At 37.6% G+C, this 16,621-nt stretch overlaps 1 protein-coding gene across 2 annotated transcripts in view; it reads right to left on the bottom strand.

Moving 5' to 3' along the window:
* Positions 1 to 16,621, bottom strand: part of PPP1R3A (protein phosphatase 1 regulatory subunit 3A) — a 46,746-nt gene that overhangs the window by 10,847 nt on the left and 19,278 nt on the right. For both annotated transcript variants that reach the window (XM_082055051.1, XM_082055050.1), the window contains 2 exons: positions 1,614 to 1,672; positions 1,363 to 1,499 (listed from right to left, as the gene is read on the bottom strand). In XM_082055051.1, coding sequence (XP_081911177.1) covers positions 1,363 to 1,499; positions 1,614 to 1,672 — 196 coding nt within the window. The remainder of the gene's footprint in view (positions 1 to 1,362; positions 1,500 to 1,613; positions 1,673 to 16,621) is intronic.

The following is a 16,621-nucleotide window of genomic DNA, read 5'->3' as shown; positions in this document are numbered from 1 at the left end:
TGCAAATTCTGTTTTAATGACCCTCTGCCAACCAGTGCTCAAGTGTATTTGAGTTCTTCGGTGATGCCAACTGTCAGGATTTAACAGCGAGATGCCTGTGTTTTTTTCCCCTCCTCATAACTGACATTTGCATGATCTCAATAATTATATGCAAATCTTACGATTTCCCCTTCTTCTCACATACGGCTCATGTTACTTGTCAACTGCACAGCTGTCTTGTGAGCCAATGCCTGCGCATTTCAAAGATTTGGTTGTATTTCCATCTATTATAAGCCTTCATTGTTTAATTCATTAAAGGGCACATAGTGCAAATTAACATCTAAATTATAGCTCCCCCTTCATTTATTGTACGGACAATCCTGGCAATTGATAAACAAATGGTTATATTTGATCCTGCTTTTTGTAAAAGGGTGGACTGAGAACAACAAGGAATTTGAGAGATCTTCTTTTTAATGTTTCACCATTAAAAGAAAAAAAAAGGAGACACTGACTTTCAGGCAGTGAAAGGTCCCACAATAGGCAACAATTTTCAACTTTTTTCAAGTAAAAGACAAGAAAAAATTATATTCAAATAAGAGGAATTTATTCTCTATCAACATGAAAAAAAAAAAGAATGGTTCCCATCTTCCTCTCCTGTCTGATTCAGCATTCACATTTTCACAGGTGATAGCTATTATAATCTATGATTATGAATTTATGCACCCAAATGATATGAGCTGAGAACAGACACTGAGAAGAATAGATTGCTGTACGTGTCTCATTTATTGCCATTTTTTCTTCCATACTGAAAAATGCAAGCCAAACCTCACACACACATGCACATGCACAAATCCGAATAGACTGAATGTTCACTGAGGGTGAAATTTATTTTAACAAATTTTATGTCAAATACTGATACAGAATAATCTGCTGCTATAAAGATAAGTATATTTATTTTGCTCATATAGCATGCTACATAGTTATCCTTTGAAAACCCCCAAAACAAACAGTACTATAAATATGAGAATTTTACTAAATACCAAGCATTTATGGAAGAATATTCCTATCCTAGAAACTAGGAGGAGAGATTTTTTTGAAATGCTACTCTTCTAATTCCTTCAAACTGTCATTTAGAGCCTCTGGTAAAGAAGTAAAAGGGAGAAGTAATTAATTTAAGACTAGAAAAAGTTGCTGCACTATAGTGAAATCAGAGCACCTTCTATTGTTGAATCAGTTAGAGATTCAATGAAAGTAGAGACCAAGGCTTTACATTTGTAAATTAGTACATCAGTCAGCTCTGTTAAAAGGGAGCATTTCACCAGCTTTGAAGCGTAAATGGATTCATATCATTTAATACTGTAGATATAATTGTATAACACTTACCAGCAACTCTAATTCTTTTTCATCATCTTCGTGATCATCCTGGTTGTATTCTGCATTTTTATCTTTTATATTTTCATTAGCTGTTTTGGTGTCTTTGTCTTCTGCTTGTGAATAAACAATCTCTGGGATGTTTGCATCTGAAGAGTTAACAAAAACATACTTGAATCATTTACATAAGGTTGTTTTTCACACTATTTTTTTTTTAATTAACATGTGCAGTAAGGAAGAACTAATTAAACCGGGTGTTGTACCTGAAGTCCTTGAATTATTCCATGTGTCATTGTCAGATGTTGCCAATATTTCTTCTTTGCTGTTAAACAAAAAGAAACTTCCTGTGTTATTCTGCAAAAAAAAAATTGTTCTAATTCCTCTTAGACTCAACTATAAAGACTACTAGTTAATTACACAACATTTTGAATGCTGTTTGATATTCTGAAAAGAACAGCTTTATAAAAGGTAGTTTTTTTGAGTGACCTGATATTAAGTCTTGGTTAAAGAGAGAACTGGCCAAGAAAATGAAAATGTGTTGACCTTCAGATTACATTGCAAAGCTGATGGGTTTTCCCAGGCCTTTTCTGAGAAAGCAGCACAAAGGTGATTAGATGGGTCAGTGACAGGAGAGCGTAACTTTGGGGTCAGGCAGGGGTCTGGAAGGATATATGTGTTCAAGAGACTGGGCCTCTCTCTTGCTTATATTTTTGAAATATTTGTATGTATACAGAGATTGCTAGAAAAATATGTATTTGTTACCTAAAATAAATAAAAAGATTCTCCCTGTGTGTATACAGTATAAATCCTGTTGCTAAGCTGTGCCTGGCCAGCAGGAATGAATTCTGCTTCCCTGCAGCTGGTGTAATTTCTGTTGTTGCTTTGCTGGCTGTGAAAACAAAGGCCAGGTCCAACATGACAAACATCTACAGAGAGACGCTGAGTGCCTACAGTCCTCATCAATATCAATGCAAAGTGATAGCAGTTTGAATCGCGAGGTTATAGGGATGTAACCTTTAGATGAAAAGGAAAAAAAAAGTAAAAAGAATGTCACTTATGTAAAATGTAAATTATTATATCACTCCTAATGATTTCTCTATGAGGAGCAATTTTTTTTTTTCTCTAGGTCTTAATCTATGCGTTTTTCAACCAGCCGTCCATCTCTGTTACTGAAAATTGCTTTCTAATTTTCAAATATTAGTCTTTTCCCTTTCTATTTTATCTTAGTGTCTTTCCTTTGAATTGATATAACATTAACTCTGCCACCTAAATGCTTAATTCAGAAGGAGGTTGCTAAATTTATACTCTGTTAAAAGAACCTAGACATCGACTGTCACCAACTTTTTAAAATCCAGCCTTTATAGGGAATGCCAGACTAAAGAATAGAGAAGATCCTGTCAGTCTAGCATCTGATCTCTGACACTGGCCACCACCAGATACTTCGGGGGAAAATGTAAACTTCTTATAGGAAAATACTTGGAGTAATTTGCACTACCCTATTACATTTCCTCTTGGCCTTTTGTTGCTAGAAGCTGTCCTTGAAGCACAAGATTTAACACCCTCTCAACAGTTCTTTTTCACCATTAATTGCAATAATGCTGAATATTCTTGCTATCTATATGAATGTCATGTCACACTTGAATTCCGGTTCATGCATAAGCCTCCACATGTTTCTCACTCTCCTACTCACACCAAGATTTACTCTCCCCTGTCAGCAGTTGCTATAAACTGCATTTCGTCCTGAAAAGGCAGGCAGAGCCAGGCCCCTATTTTCAGTAGATCCATGGGACTTTTAAGGTAAACCATTAATGCTTATTACTTATACACCATTGTTCTCTTTTTCTTCTTTTTTTTTTTTGTTAATCTGTTCAAATGCTTGCCTTAGTGTTACATCTTGTTCGAAATTTTCTTCTGCCCTTTTGCATCTTTTTCACCCACCTGCTTCCATAAGCCTAGACACTGTGTAGGTTGGGGATTAACCATGATGCAGATGCATTAAAGCATTTCGGTGCTAATACAATGTCTGCAAAACCCCCAAATCAGTAGCCAAGTCACACATAACACATGAGCTGAGTCAGTCACCCCAAAATAATGATCCCAAAAACACATGGGCATAGCAGGAAACCTTCTATTGCTATCCAGTGGAGAAAAAAAAAAGTGTCAAAGCTTTTCTTTGAAGGTAGCTGGCTACCTGCGGTGTTCAGCGATGTGGATGCAACTTTTGGGAAGCAGGGATAGCATCCTTTGCTGCTAGAAGAGGCCCACATCTACTTCTTAAAGGAATGGAGCTCAACACATATTTTTCTTTCAAGAAGCATTCCCAGAAGAAGGGGACAGATGTTGATGCTCATATCTATCATAATAGTCTACTGGTAGCGAGAGCTCACATCCAACGTGAGTGGCAATTTCAGCTTCTATCCAGCCCTGATGTGATTAAAAACACCACAGCACACACAGCCAAAAATTACCCAAATTACTAGGATGCAGACCATCCAGGATGAAACTGGAGGGCAGATTTACTTACTGTTCTGGAAGTTTGATGTACAAGCAGGGTCCATATTCTTTAGTTTACTCTTCATTCCTTAGAGAAAAGAGAAACTCGATTCTGTCTCCTGTTCCCTGTGTTCCCTATCCAGTGATTATTTTTCCTTTTCAGTGTAAAACATAGACCCATTCTTTTAATAAGGGTGCTAAGGAGTACTTGTTTTCTGAACATTTAAATGAACAGGTATAAAGCTGCTTCAAGCTGGATGCTTATGGGTGTGTACCGGCATGGTGTTTACCTTATCTACCCTTAGTTGTCGAAGCACCTGTGCCCAGGCAGTCTTGTGCATCAGCCCTATTATCAGCTGTGAGAGATTAATGCTTCCAAAGGGAGATTCATTCCCTCTGTCAAGGACATCATGAGAAAGACGGAGCAACATATCCTTCAAAGGAGCTTCTCTGCCTCTGGAAGAGATTGACCATAAAGGGAACCTACAATGACTGCCTTAGGCTGGAACCATGTTTTAGATAACTGAAACTGGCTGAGTGAATCTCACTTTTTAACTCTAAATTCAAACTGGAACCTAGAGATTGACTTTTAATGGCTGGGGGTGTAACACAGAGTGCACGGTCTGAGTCCCTCAGAGTTGAATTTGTCCTTAACTCTTGTTCTAGCAGCATCTGGAGACCTGGTCCTCAAGTCTATTTTCACAACCACAACACAGGTAATAAATAGCAATGATAATACAGCCTGACAGCCTGGACCCATGCTGTAGGGCTTGTAACATGAGTTCTTGAATGTTGCACTGAATTTTATAAAGGTCACTGGTTTATAGCTCAGTATTTGCACAGGCCTATCCTGCAGATACCTGGGTACAGTGAAAGTCAGTGTAACAGTTATTTTCCTTATTTTTCTTCTACATCAGAAATATCTGCCCTCATATAATTATTCTAGTGGGAAATCTAAAATTAACTTAAATTGAGGATATAGCTACTGCAGTCTTTGTGAATCACAAGGACCATAAACCAATAGTAGTTTAACAGCACTACTGTAATCTAAGAAGTGGCATGAAGATGCTGAGACTGTGGGCAGCTACAACTGCAGAACAATCTCAAACATACATATACACTCTAAAGACTTAAATACTCCCCAAAAGCCAATAAAAACTTGCCCTTTCATCAAACAGTAGCAATTAGATGGGAGAAAAACTCTACTATCAAAACAGATCATCATTTGATCACGGCTTTTCCACAGTGTGCTTTCCCCTTGTGGTCCATGGAAAGCATTTGTCTAGTTAGCATGTTTTTTGACTGACTGTTTTTTCTTCACATTTTTTCTGAAAAACTTGTAGCTCACTATCAGCATTTCATTGTAAGATTTTTAATTATAATATTAATTCAGGTTTTGTTTCCAAAATCAATAATCTCACTGTGTTGTGGGGGTGGTCTAAATGCACCTATATTGTGTAGTAAGAGACACAAGATTTGTGTTCACTTCAAAAATGGTTTTGTTTCGTTTTTTTTTTATATTTTTTAGTGAGCTGGGTATTCTAACAATGTAATCTGTAAAAATTAATTATATTAGCTGGCACAGTTTCCCTCCAATGTAAATACCTGTATACCTGCAGAAGTTCAATTGCCTTTTCTCCTTCAGATGAATGGGGTACATTTTCACAATGAGCAACAGGAACTTAAGAATTTCTACCAGCTTCAAAAAAAATACTTAAGCACATATGATTAATTCTTGATGGAACTGACATTCACTTGGACTAAGTGACAAAAAGAAATCAAGAATAAAAACAGGTTATCACAATAATTTTGCATGTAGAAAAAAAAATGGCAAGTTCAGGGACTAGTTAGTATGACTAAGAGGAATGAGAAGTTGATGGACATTATACAAAGAAGTTCAGAAATCCCAAAGTTACTTGGAATTTGCATCCCAAACAGAGAAAAATGGTTAAATTTGAATGCTAAAGATGTGACGAGTAAATAGATAATATCTAAGTGATGAGAAAAAAAAGATTAATTGGAGCAATAAGCAATATTGCTTTGACTTCAGAAAGGGTTGGGTTATAGTAAGACATGCTAAGGATTTGGATTGCATCTTTTTAAGTTAAACAGGAATTTTTTTTAGAAGTGAGGTTTGATCAAGATTTCAGATAATGTACTAATAACCCCACAATGAAAAGACTTCTAAACTTTCCTACCACAGTGTTAATAGTGGGGCAGAATCTTTTAGGAACAGAGATCTTACAGAGCATCACTCAGAGGAAAAGAGATTTAGAAAATGATACTGTTTTATCCAGTCTGGAAGCAGAACTTGGTGTTTAAATACACTCCAGTTAAGACAAGCAGATAATCTCTAACACAAAATACTGAGAGACGGAATAGAAGAAATCACACGTTAGTTTAAAATCTTTGTTATTCAAATCTATCAAATTGGTGCTGATACTACTGCAACAGTATCAGAAGAGTAGGAGAAGTAGTAGCTATATTTAGGAAAAAGAAGAGAAGTAGTGTCAGGGCAACTACATGCCCAGGTGTCTTCAAAAAGTTTTCACAACAGATTTAGAACAAAACTTAAATGAGATAATAAATACAGATAAATGGAAAATTGCATAAAAATGCCGATCTCACCCGATAATATCTGTCTTTGGTAAGATTACTATATTTCCCTTGTCTAAAAATCAGTTATCTATTCTATCTGGACTCCATTAAAGCATTTGTTGTGGAGCCACAAGGGAAATTTATTAATTAAACTGGAGAAGAGGGAGATGAGTACAAGAGCTGGGCGGTGGGAGAGGGGCTCAGTGCCAAGTGGGGCGGCCCCATGAGCTGCGCTGTGCGGAGCTGGCAGACATCACCGAGGAATTGGACAGGACCGGTCATGTAATCAGACTTAGTCAGTCATGTTATTACAGACCAAGGCACAAAAAGTCAAAGTTAAATTAAATCTGTAGCAGATAGGATGCTGGGAGACACCACCAACACAGAAGAGGATTGAAACAAATGGGTGGCCTGGAGGATCAGAATAATAGATAAGGGATAAAATTCAAAATTATAAAGTGCCAGGTTACACATTTAGGGACTAGAAAGAATTTCCGACACAAAATGGGGGCTCAGAAACTGGAAGAAACAGATGAGCAAGAAAAATATGAGTTTGCTTTTTGCAGAAAATGTTTCCAAGATACCAGTGTGAGCTGGCTGTGGCAACAAGGCAAATAGAGTTCTGCAGTGAAATGACGGAAAAGGCATTCTCAGTAAAGAAAGACTTCCAGGAAATATTCATGTTGCAGCACCAGACACTAGTAAGAGCTCCTCTGGAACATTTGTATATGCTGTTTGAGAAAGATTAATTCAAACTAGAACAGGTGCGGAAGAGGGCTACAAGACTGGTGGGATGAAAATGTACATTGACCAAGGAGACAAATGGAGTATTTCTATTTTTAGCCTAGCAAAATAAAGTTGAGAGGAGAAATAAATGTCTCTTATTAATATAGCAAAGGGGTAAATACTGAGAAGGCAGAAGAGATATTAAGCAGCAAGACTTTGTTAATATATTAAGAGAAAAAGTTTAAAAAAAATGTTGTGGAAAATTAAAAGAAGATCTGTAAACATTAGAAAAGTATATCCTGCAATCTTTCAGTGCAAGTACCAGGCACTTGAAACTGAGAAGGTCTTGGTATGGAAACATGGATATATTTTTTGAACAGGATTATGCAACACATTTCCTAAGGGATAAGACTTCGTGGTCCTATACTCCCAGTCCAGCCCTATTTCAAATGCTCCTATGTAGCTATATGCCCTGAGAGTTATGCTTTCAGGAGGGCATATTTCACAAGGAACAGTAGGTGCTTTGGTCTGGTCTGAAACAAGCTTGAGACTATAGCCAGGAGCTACTAATCTCTTCATAACGGGTGAGGTTGTTATAGCTTGTCGTGGTTTCAATTCACACACCAATATTTGGCAGAAGTTGTGTCTGTATATTTGTATAACCTGCAGCACTGTTCACTTTGTTCTGTGTTATATCCATTTATGCTAGATCTGAATACCTAAATCACAAGATATTTATTTTACAGAAAGTGGGAAAAGGCTAAAATTGTTGGAGTACAGAGTATGGAAAGACAAAAATGTACCTGTAAAACTCTTGAAATTTATGCAACCTGAACAACTTTATATTAACTCATATTTAAAAGAAAATGTGGGAATGGATTATTTAATCTGAAATTTAAAGAGGTATGGAGACCTTAAAGTATTTGAAGAATATATTTCTCAAATATTTAGAAAACATGTAAGAGGGGAAAAAGTTTACAATACGATTTTATTTTAAAATCCAGACAGGCTGAAGCTGTCACAGAATCTTTCATGTTTCTGGTTTTTACTTCAAGGTGGATTCAAATATCAAAACAATCCTCTTCTGCCCTCTAATTGATGCTAAAATGTCCTCATGAAAGAAGCTGGCAAGATGGAAGTTGATAACTAAATTATAATTATATTTTAATTTCAGTTCAGATTTCTAAACATAAGAGGAGCCTAATGCAGCAGCAACCTTCAATGCAACTAGTGCTTTTGGATCTAATGCAAAAAATAGCTAGCCCTGCTGAAGAATGATGCAACTGGGATGTAAACAAGATAAAAAATCCTTGAAAAGAAGTAGTTAAATGTGTCTGCAACATTTTACTGAGAAGCAGAAGAGCAAAAAGTAAATTAGTGCAGATAAGTGATCAGGTTTGATATGTCACTGGAGCCAAACAGGCAACCTGCACAGAACTGTGACCCCACAGAGCTGGGGAAAGGAGGGACATGAGGGGAGGGAAGGGCTGGCACTTTGGTTTGGTTATTTTTGTATCATTAGCAGCATGTCAAAAGGAAGCAGGGAAGGAAATAGCTGCATTTATTTAAAAAAAAAAAAAAAAGCAACAACAAAAATTATTTTTAAAATCTTATGTGCACATTGGAAGCAGAAAGCCTGTAAAAAGTTTGGAGGAGTTGAGTTAAAAGGACATTGATGAGAAACTAAATATAGGGGTTTTTTTCACATGTAATTCTGAGCCTCAGTAACATTGTATGCAATGTCATTCAAAACCCACAAACATGCAGCAGAAAAAAATTTCTAAGGAAGAAGGAATTTTGGAAAGCAGTAGGAAAGACTGCATATGTGTAAAGTTCTAAACAGAGTGTTAAAGTTCTATTAAATTGTTTGTACAACTCAGTAGAGTAAGAATTCAATCCAATTTTTTTTACCAACATAACCTCCCGTAAGAGTTGGCTTACTGGAAAACAACATTTTAAAGGTTGTTCTATTTATAATGGTCTTAAAATATTAGTGAGACAGCGGAGAAAATATTAGCAAAACCAATTCATGGAGAGAAGAAAATGCAAGAAGCGAAAAAAACCTGGTACTATAAGAAAAAAATTAAAAACGTAAGCTTGATTCTGGTCTCATTATCATGGTGAGATTGCCACTGAAGATACACCTTCCCACCCTCTGGGATCTAGATCCAAAACATGTCCTGACCTCTCCGTTGTTGTTTGACAACTTATGAAAGGGGTTCAGGAGCCATCAAGGATCCTGGTGTGGATCTCCAAAGTGCAGACTTTGACTTCTCCTGTGATGGTGTCTCCGTACTATCTCTCTTACCAAATATATGAACTAAATATTTAACGAGTAAGGATAAACTCATTCTTTGACTCCATAAGGCTCAGTCCAAAACTCACTATGAGGACAAGTCTTGTACTGATTTGAATTGATACTCATGTCATCAACTGTTGAAGTATAGTGTCATAATACAATCACTTCGCAATTTCTTATTACATGTGGTTCTTAGTCTTAAGACCTGGTGCTGCCACAGAATTCACAACCTAGCGCAAGAAGGGGAGGTACAACCTTGGCTTGAAGCCACCTTTGTGCTTCCTGGGTCCTTCCCTCACAGTGGCACAAGCCAGGGTCCATGAGGTGGTGTGGAGATGACAAGGAGGCTGAGGATTGCCTGCCTGTGCACTGGTGTAAGAGGACATATACCTTATTTCTCCTCTGGAGAATTTCTGCCAGAAAATACTGTGGCTGTTGGAGATGTGTCAAACAGCCAATCCACTGAGCAATGCTTGACCTCTTATTTCTGGGTGCTTGAAAACTGAGAAGCCACAAAACGGCTGCAGCAAACCCACATGTGGTGGGACATCTTTACATGCAACCACCTATGTGTTGTGTGGAGAAGCCATTAAGTGTGTGCTCAGCTTCCCAGGAGCAGACTCATGCACAGTGGCTCCAGTGCCCAGTGGTGTGCAGCAGTGCTGACCACACTGGAGCCAGCCAGGCTGGTGGGCAACAGGATCTGGCCTTGCCCAGAGGTCTACCTCCAAGTTGTACCTACTCAGGCTTTGAGCTTCCTGTGGCTGAAGAAGACAATGTGCCTTGATGAAGATAAGGAGCAAAATCACAGTTTCAACAGGAACTGGTGCTTATTTACAATCTGTTTACCTGCACATTTTGAATAAATAAAGGCAGAATATTCTTTTTATGAATGGTTTGCTCTCATTTAGAATTGACACTAATGAATGCAAGGCCCTTTCCCCTTCTTGTTTGTACCATCAAATTAATTAGCTCTATTGTGACATCAGTATTTTTCTCAAGCAGTTCAAGGCTTGAGCATTTTTATTTCTTTTTCTAAAGGGCATCTTCAGTGCCCTTTATCCACTATAAGAATCATGCATCACTTGTATTTTTCACAACTAATGCTGTTTATTATAAAAACTGATTGTGATGTGAAGATTGTTATACTGTGTGGCAAATTGCCCAAACAATTACTGTAAATGCATGAGCCATAAACTGTACTGCCAAGGACACTGGTAGGTTAGCTCCTATAAAAGAAACAATTAGAGTCTGAGGTGAAAATAATAGAGATGAGATGACAGTTATTGAAAAGGCAGAACATCCAGTTTAATGTTGTAAATATAGGTTTGTGGATTACACTGATGGTTTTAAAGTGTTCATGGCTTATTGAATGGAATAGAATATTACCTACTTTAGAATGAGGCCATAATTATTATTCCTTTTTAATTGTGATGTCTGATGCATTTGTGAGCAGTTGTTGAGAACATCCTCACATTATACTGATTCTAGTTCTAAATTTTCATCCTGCTCCAAGGGTTTTTTTTTTATTATTATTATTTTACTTTTTTTTAGCATTTTGTTGTTCAGGGTCTGTTCTGAATAAAGTATTTTCTCTTGAGGAACTTAGAGTGCTTAGAGGGTTACAGCAATAATTATTTCAGTTTCAGCCTACACACTTCACTGCTTTAAATCATCATTAGAAGTTTCATCCCTCAGCAACTCCTGCTGAGACAGTCTTAAACTCCTAGAAACGATTAGATAAGAATAGCTTATCTTCATAACAATTTGTATATAAAGGTATTGATAAGAATTTGCTAGCAATTAAGGAAATACATTTTTTCTTAGGAATCATCTAAATATAAAGTTTTTCATGATTGCTAAAGAATTTCAATCATTCAAACCAGATTTGCAGGATATGAAGATTAGAGTGCGCAAAAAAAGGCAGGCACCCAACAAGGAGATACGTTGCGATAGACTATGGTAGATATGAAGAAAATACAGGAAAAGTGACATTACTACATGAGAAATTAAATGTTCCTCTGTTCTTTTAAGATAGGACATAGGGATAAAACCCAAGTAAATACGATTTAAATATTAGACCTTAGGGAGAGCACTAAACATCTGGACACAGAATTATTACTGGTCAAGAAGGCAGATGTGCTGGGCACATAAAGTCAGAGCTGGGGAGCATTTCCCCAGGTTTGGAGGAGAGGACAGAGTGAGCAGCAGAGCAAAGATGGCAACAAGCAAAAGGCATTTGGTGTCAATGCTGCAGCATGTGTGAGCTCTGAAGTACCATATCCACTAGTAGAGAGGAGAAAAACAAAAGCAGTAAAATGGCTCTGAAGGAAAGTTGCAAAGAAACTAAGTGCTCGGTTGCACCACCTTCCTTTCAGGGAAATGCTCTAAGTCAATTCCAGGCTTTTTTCTACTGTTAAGAGCAGCTGATCTTAATGCTACCTAGGGGCATAATAGCTGTGCTGGAAGCTGATGGTGCTGGGCTGAATTTGAGGAAGGTGCTGGGGAGCAGAGCTGGGGAGATGGCTGGGTTGTGGGCCTGGGCAGGTGGCTGTGTCCATGGGCTAAAATAACTGCCTTATATGAAAACTCAAGGTAAAGTCCTGGGAATTAGACCTTAGGTGCAGCAGAAACCAACTCAGCTGCACAAATTACAGACAGACCAAGGCTGCAAAGAGCAGTGTGAGCATGGCGTGGAGCACTGCTGTCCATGCTGGCAAAAAAGCAGATGACAACTGAAGCTCGGCGAGCACCATTCCTCAGTTCTGAGCTCCTAACGCACACATCTGGACTTCTACTTGCCAGATGGCTTCACCTGAAAATATGACCAATTCCTAACTAAGAGAATTTCGGCTTCAAATGATCCCGCCTTATGGAGATGTCATGTTATGTGTGCCTGAACCACAACGCTGCTATTACACGTCATCTGTGGCAGTATCATTGTTTTCTGTTTATATGTTTCATTTTTTCAGGGAGTTTTTAAAAGATAAAAGCACAACAGAAAAATAATTTAATTTAATCAAGGCAGAAACCAATAATTTAAATTACATTGTGAGATTCTGAACAGACCATGCAGGAAAATATTCAGAAATTAAAGCAAAAGCTGCAAAGAAAGTCAACAGCCGTAAATGAATAGCTGTGTGAACATTGAGTAGAAATTACTAAATAATGTTTTAAAATATTATGCCATTACAAGTGATCCTATTAGAACAAAAATGTACATCAAATCAGAGCCCTTATTACAAATCTAGGCAAGATTGATTTTCTTATATGACCTTCAATTTCCAACAGTGTTAGAGAAGGTTCAATCCAGTTCTTAGTAAGTAAGTGCCACCAAACAAACAGGACTGACACTAATTAGCTCCCTTGTTGATAGTCAGGACACAGAGGATGAAGGCAGGGAGATGGAGTGACCCGCTCATCATTAGAGCAGTGGGTGAGGATATTCGCACGCTGTCGTGGCAATTGAGGCCTGCACTGCAGCTGCCATTTTGAAACTATGCTGTGAACAGAAGGCTGCATTATCCGGAGAGTCAGTCTAGCAGCCTTCACAAGTATTTTGCATTAAAATAGAGTCACGACGAACCTCTAGTTAAATGCCTGAAATCTGAGGAAGGGAATATTAATCTGTGGTATTTCCCACCTTGAGGAAATTCCCCTTGGTTTTGGGCATCTCATCTAAGTAAAGGAGCTGACATCAGAAAAGGAGAAAAGGTGGTCCTGCAAAAGGACCATAAAGGACTGTCAGGAGCTTCTAAACAAGGAGAAATTGGAAAGGCAGTTTGGAAAGTGAAAAGGAAAAAGATGCTCAGAATAAGCAGTATGTAGTATGATGATTAATAGTATCGAGGGGGACAATTGATCAAGAGAGAAGCTGAAAGGGAATTTGAGTGTTTTTTTCTGAAAAGATAATTCCCAGTAGGATTCAGGCAATGTTTGTAATAAACCTATTTTTATTAAGATTATTGGATTGGTGCTATCCAGGGGATTATATTTTCCAATTACTAATATTTTCATTTTTCAGTCTTAGTTTATGATTGAAGCAGGGACATAGGTGGCACAGAACAAAATGCATTGGCCTGGTTTGGGATGAGAATAATCATAGCCTCAAAGCAAACAGAGTCCCAAGAAATTAGTCTTTATTTTCTAGCTCATTAAAAAAGACCTTGAGTTTTAATGGCAAAACATTCATACAATTTTTTTTTTTTAAATATAAATGTATATCTGTCCATTCGAAGACCTTAGTGCTATGCAGTCTGAACTAGGAGCTGAACACCAATTTTGTGTCAGACTCAAACCTTTAATATAGCCCTATCTATCCCCAAATCTCATTAGTATAGGTATGAAGACTGCAAAAAAACCCATGTATTATAAGTCTGTTATACCTCAAATTAATCTACAGCAAATATGAACAGAAATATTGCAACTTTTTCAGCAACTTTTTATACCTCTGCCATGATTGTTGTACCTTATTACATTATCCACATAACAATGTTGAAAAGAAATCAGTTTAGAAGTCTTGTTACACAACTGTTTTACACACGGATTGATCAGAAAATAGCTTAAGTCCTTCAACAGAATGGGCTAACTACTTCAGAAACAGAGACTTTCTTTAGGAAAGATTCCCCTGGACAGAGACAAAAGATCTAGTGACAACTCCATTGTGCATTAGTAAAGCAGGACCTTACTATTGGCATTACCTATCTCCTGGGCAAACTGGTTGAAAAAGAGGAAAAGGTGAATGAGGAGTCATATTTCCTGAGGGCTAGGCTTGGCATAAGGTCAGAAGATATGCTTCTGAAGTTGCTATTTTGTCTGGAAGGGGCATGATCTAGTATCAAAATGGTGCTGTAGAAAGAAGTTGGGGGCAGGCTGCTCTGTTGCTCTCTTGCTTTTTTCTCCCACTGTTTTAAAAGATGGAGGGAGAGAAAAGCAAATACCATCAACAGGTCTTGTACTTCTCTCAAGATGGTGTCAGTTTTGGATACATCTGAGAGTAAAAAGACCTTAGCTTATGTGGCACCTGGTCTTTCCCTGGATCTCACATGGAAAAAGTAGAGAAGAAGCAGTTCCCTACTGGCATGTCAGAAGAGATTCATTTCCTAGAGGCTGACTGCAATATGCTGAGGCATGTAGGCAAGAAGCTGACAGATGCCTCAGAGAGACTGTAGATAGATAAATGGCAGTCAGGTGAGACTAAGACACAGATACCACCAGTGGGGAGGAGAACAGAATGGGTGACCACAGAAAGCCTTAGCTTTCTTGAGAGAGGACAACTGTGATCTAAATCTTGGAAAGCAATTGTAAATTCAACAAGTACCTGAAGAGGATAAAATTCCCAGGTGTTATCATGCCAAGAGGAGACTTTTATAACCTTTTATTTCACATGCTGTCTTACTACCACATAGCAAGAAGGCGGCTGTGTGATAGGTATCAATATTTCCATCAAGAAGGTCTGGAATATAACCTAGGAGGAACTGGTGCAGATTTACTAGAGTAGCTGGAGAGAAAGAAATACTGACAAACTCCCTGAGCCTCTACCATAATATGAAGTGATCCAAGTTTGGACAACTTATGTTTATTGTCCAGCAGCCATAAACATTATTGCAGGGACAATAATTATCCATCAAAGCAAAATGTAAGTGCAAATCCATTTGGTGTACCTACGTGCAAGGAAAGAAGGACCTGTCAGCTCCAACTAGTTCATATTTAGTTGCGTAGCTCAGTGCTCTTCAGTGCTCTTTTGGACTCTATTAGTAACCAGCAGTAATAAATCTCTGGGTTTAGTGTCAGAGTATCAGCTGGTTCCACAGATTAGGAGGAGAGTGGAGACATAGTTAGAAAACCAAGCCCCCCATTATGCTTTGGCATATCAAGTAATATTTTCCTGTGTGTCACTGAAAGCCTAGGGATCAAATAGCCACTTCTACCATGCTTCCCTGGTATTCAAAAGGTCTTATCTCTTCCTTTGCCCTAAAGCAGGGACTGTGTTTGACTTGCAAAGTATTTGTTTGGACCATTTTTGTACCTTTTGTAACTAGAAGATAATCCATATTTTATGTTAAAAATACGGTGGGCAATTTGTTCTCTGGACTTACACTGGAGCTGAATCAATTGCTTCGATTTCAGAGCTGCAGTGCTGTGACTGGATCATGGCTTAAAGTTCATAATCAGAATAAACAGCTCAAATGACACTGGTAGTGAATGCATTGATTAAATATGACTCCAGTGCTCTCAGTTAATGTTTCACTGACTTTAAACCTCTTTTTAAGACTAACATTTAGCCAAGTCAAGGTTAATGTAACGGAACTGTTTTTTTTCTTTTCCCAATTGAACATTTATGAACTGTGATACCTGAAGAGTGGACAGGGGACAGCGTATTGAAATAGTCACTACCAGCCTGGTTCGATTTGCAAAACAGATATCTTCCTAAACAAAAGAGTCATTGAACAATGGAATACAAGAGTTCATTTAGCAATAAATTTCTATGTGCATGAAGGTCATTAATCAGTGATCAGAAAGAGCATAGAAATAATCTCCAGTCCTGTAAATATTAACAGTCGAGGACAGTTTTGCACATGCAGAGTTCCACAAAGTTCAGTGAGACTCCTGATGTTCATTAAATTATTTATTGTGCCTATTGCAGGATCAAGCCAGTTGCTGAATTAAGGATCTCTAAGAGTCAGTTGTAATAGTGTTACAGTATTGGCATATATTTAGATAAGTTGATAAAATTGTAGTAACTGCAAGAAAAATCTTACAAGTATAAAGCAAATCAATGCATGTATAATTACAAATACTACTTATCATATGATTGAGAGATGACACTCAGATTACAAAGTATCAGTTTTATATGGTTTTATGCAAACAAGTGAAAAAGCTTTATAGCAATCAATATTTCCCATACATTAGAGCACAAATTTCTGTTCTGTAACATTGGCAAGAGCAGATTCTAAGGTGGACCATGGAAGTGAATGAGAAAACACTGATATTAATAAGATCCAGAGTAGATATTCTGCTGAGATTGCCAGTAAAGCAACATTTTCATATGTTGTTACTTTAAAGTTTTGAAACTTCTTTCATACTTCAAGTGCAACAAATGGATGGCACATGGGTAGCACAGTTCACAACCACTAAATGCAAAAATGAGAAAGT

This window comes from Streptopelia decaocto (assembly GCF_964273445.1).
Source record: "Streptopelia decaocto genome assembly, chromosome: 1".
In the NCBI taxonomy this organism is placed as follows: Eukaryota; Metazoa; Chordata; class Aves; order Columbiformes; family Columbidae; genus Streptopelia; species Streptopelia decaocto.
This window is presented reverse-complemented; position numbering and strand designations above follow the sequence as displayed.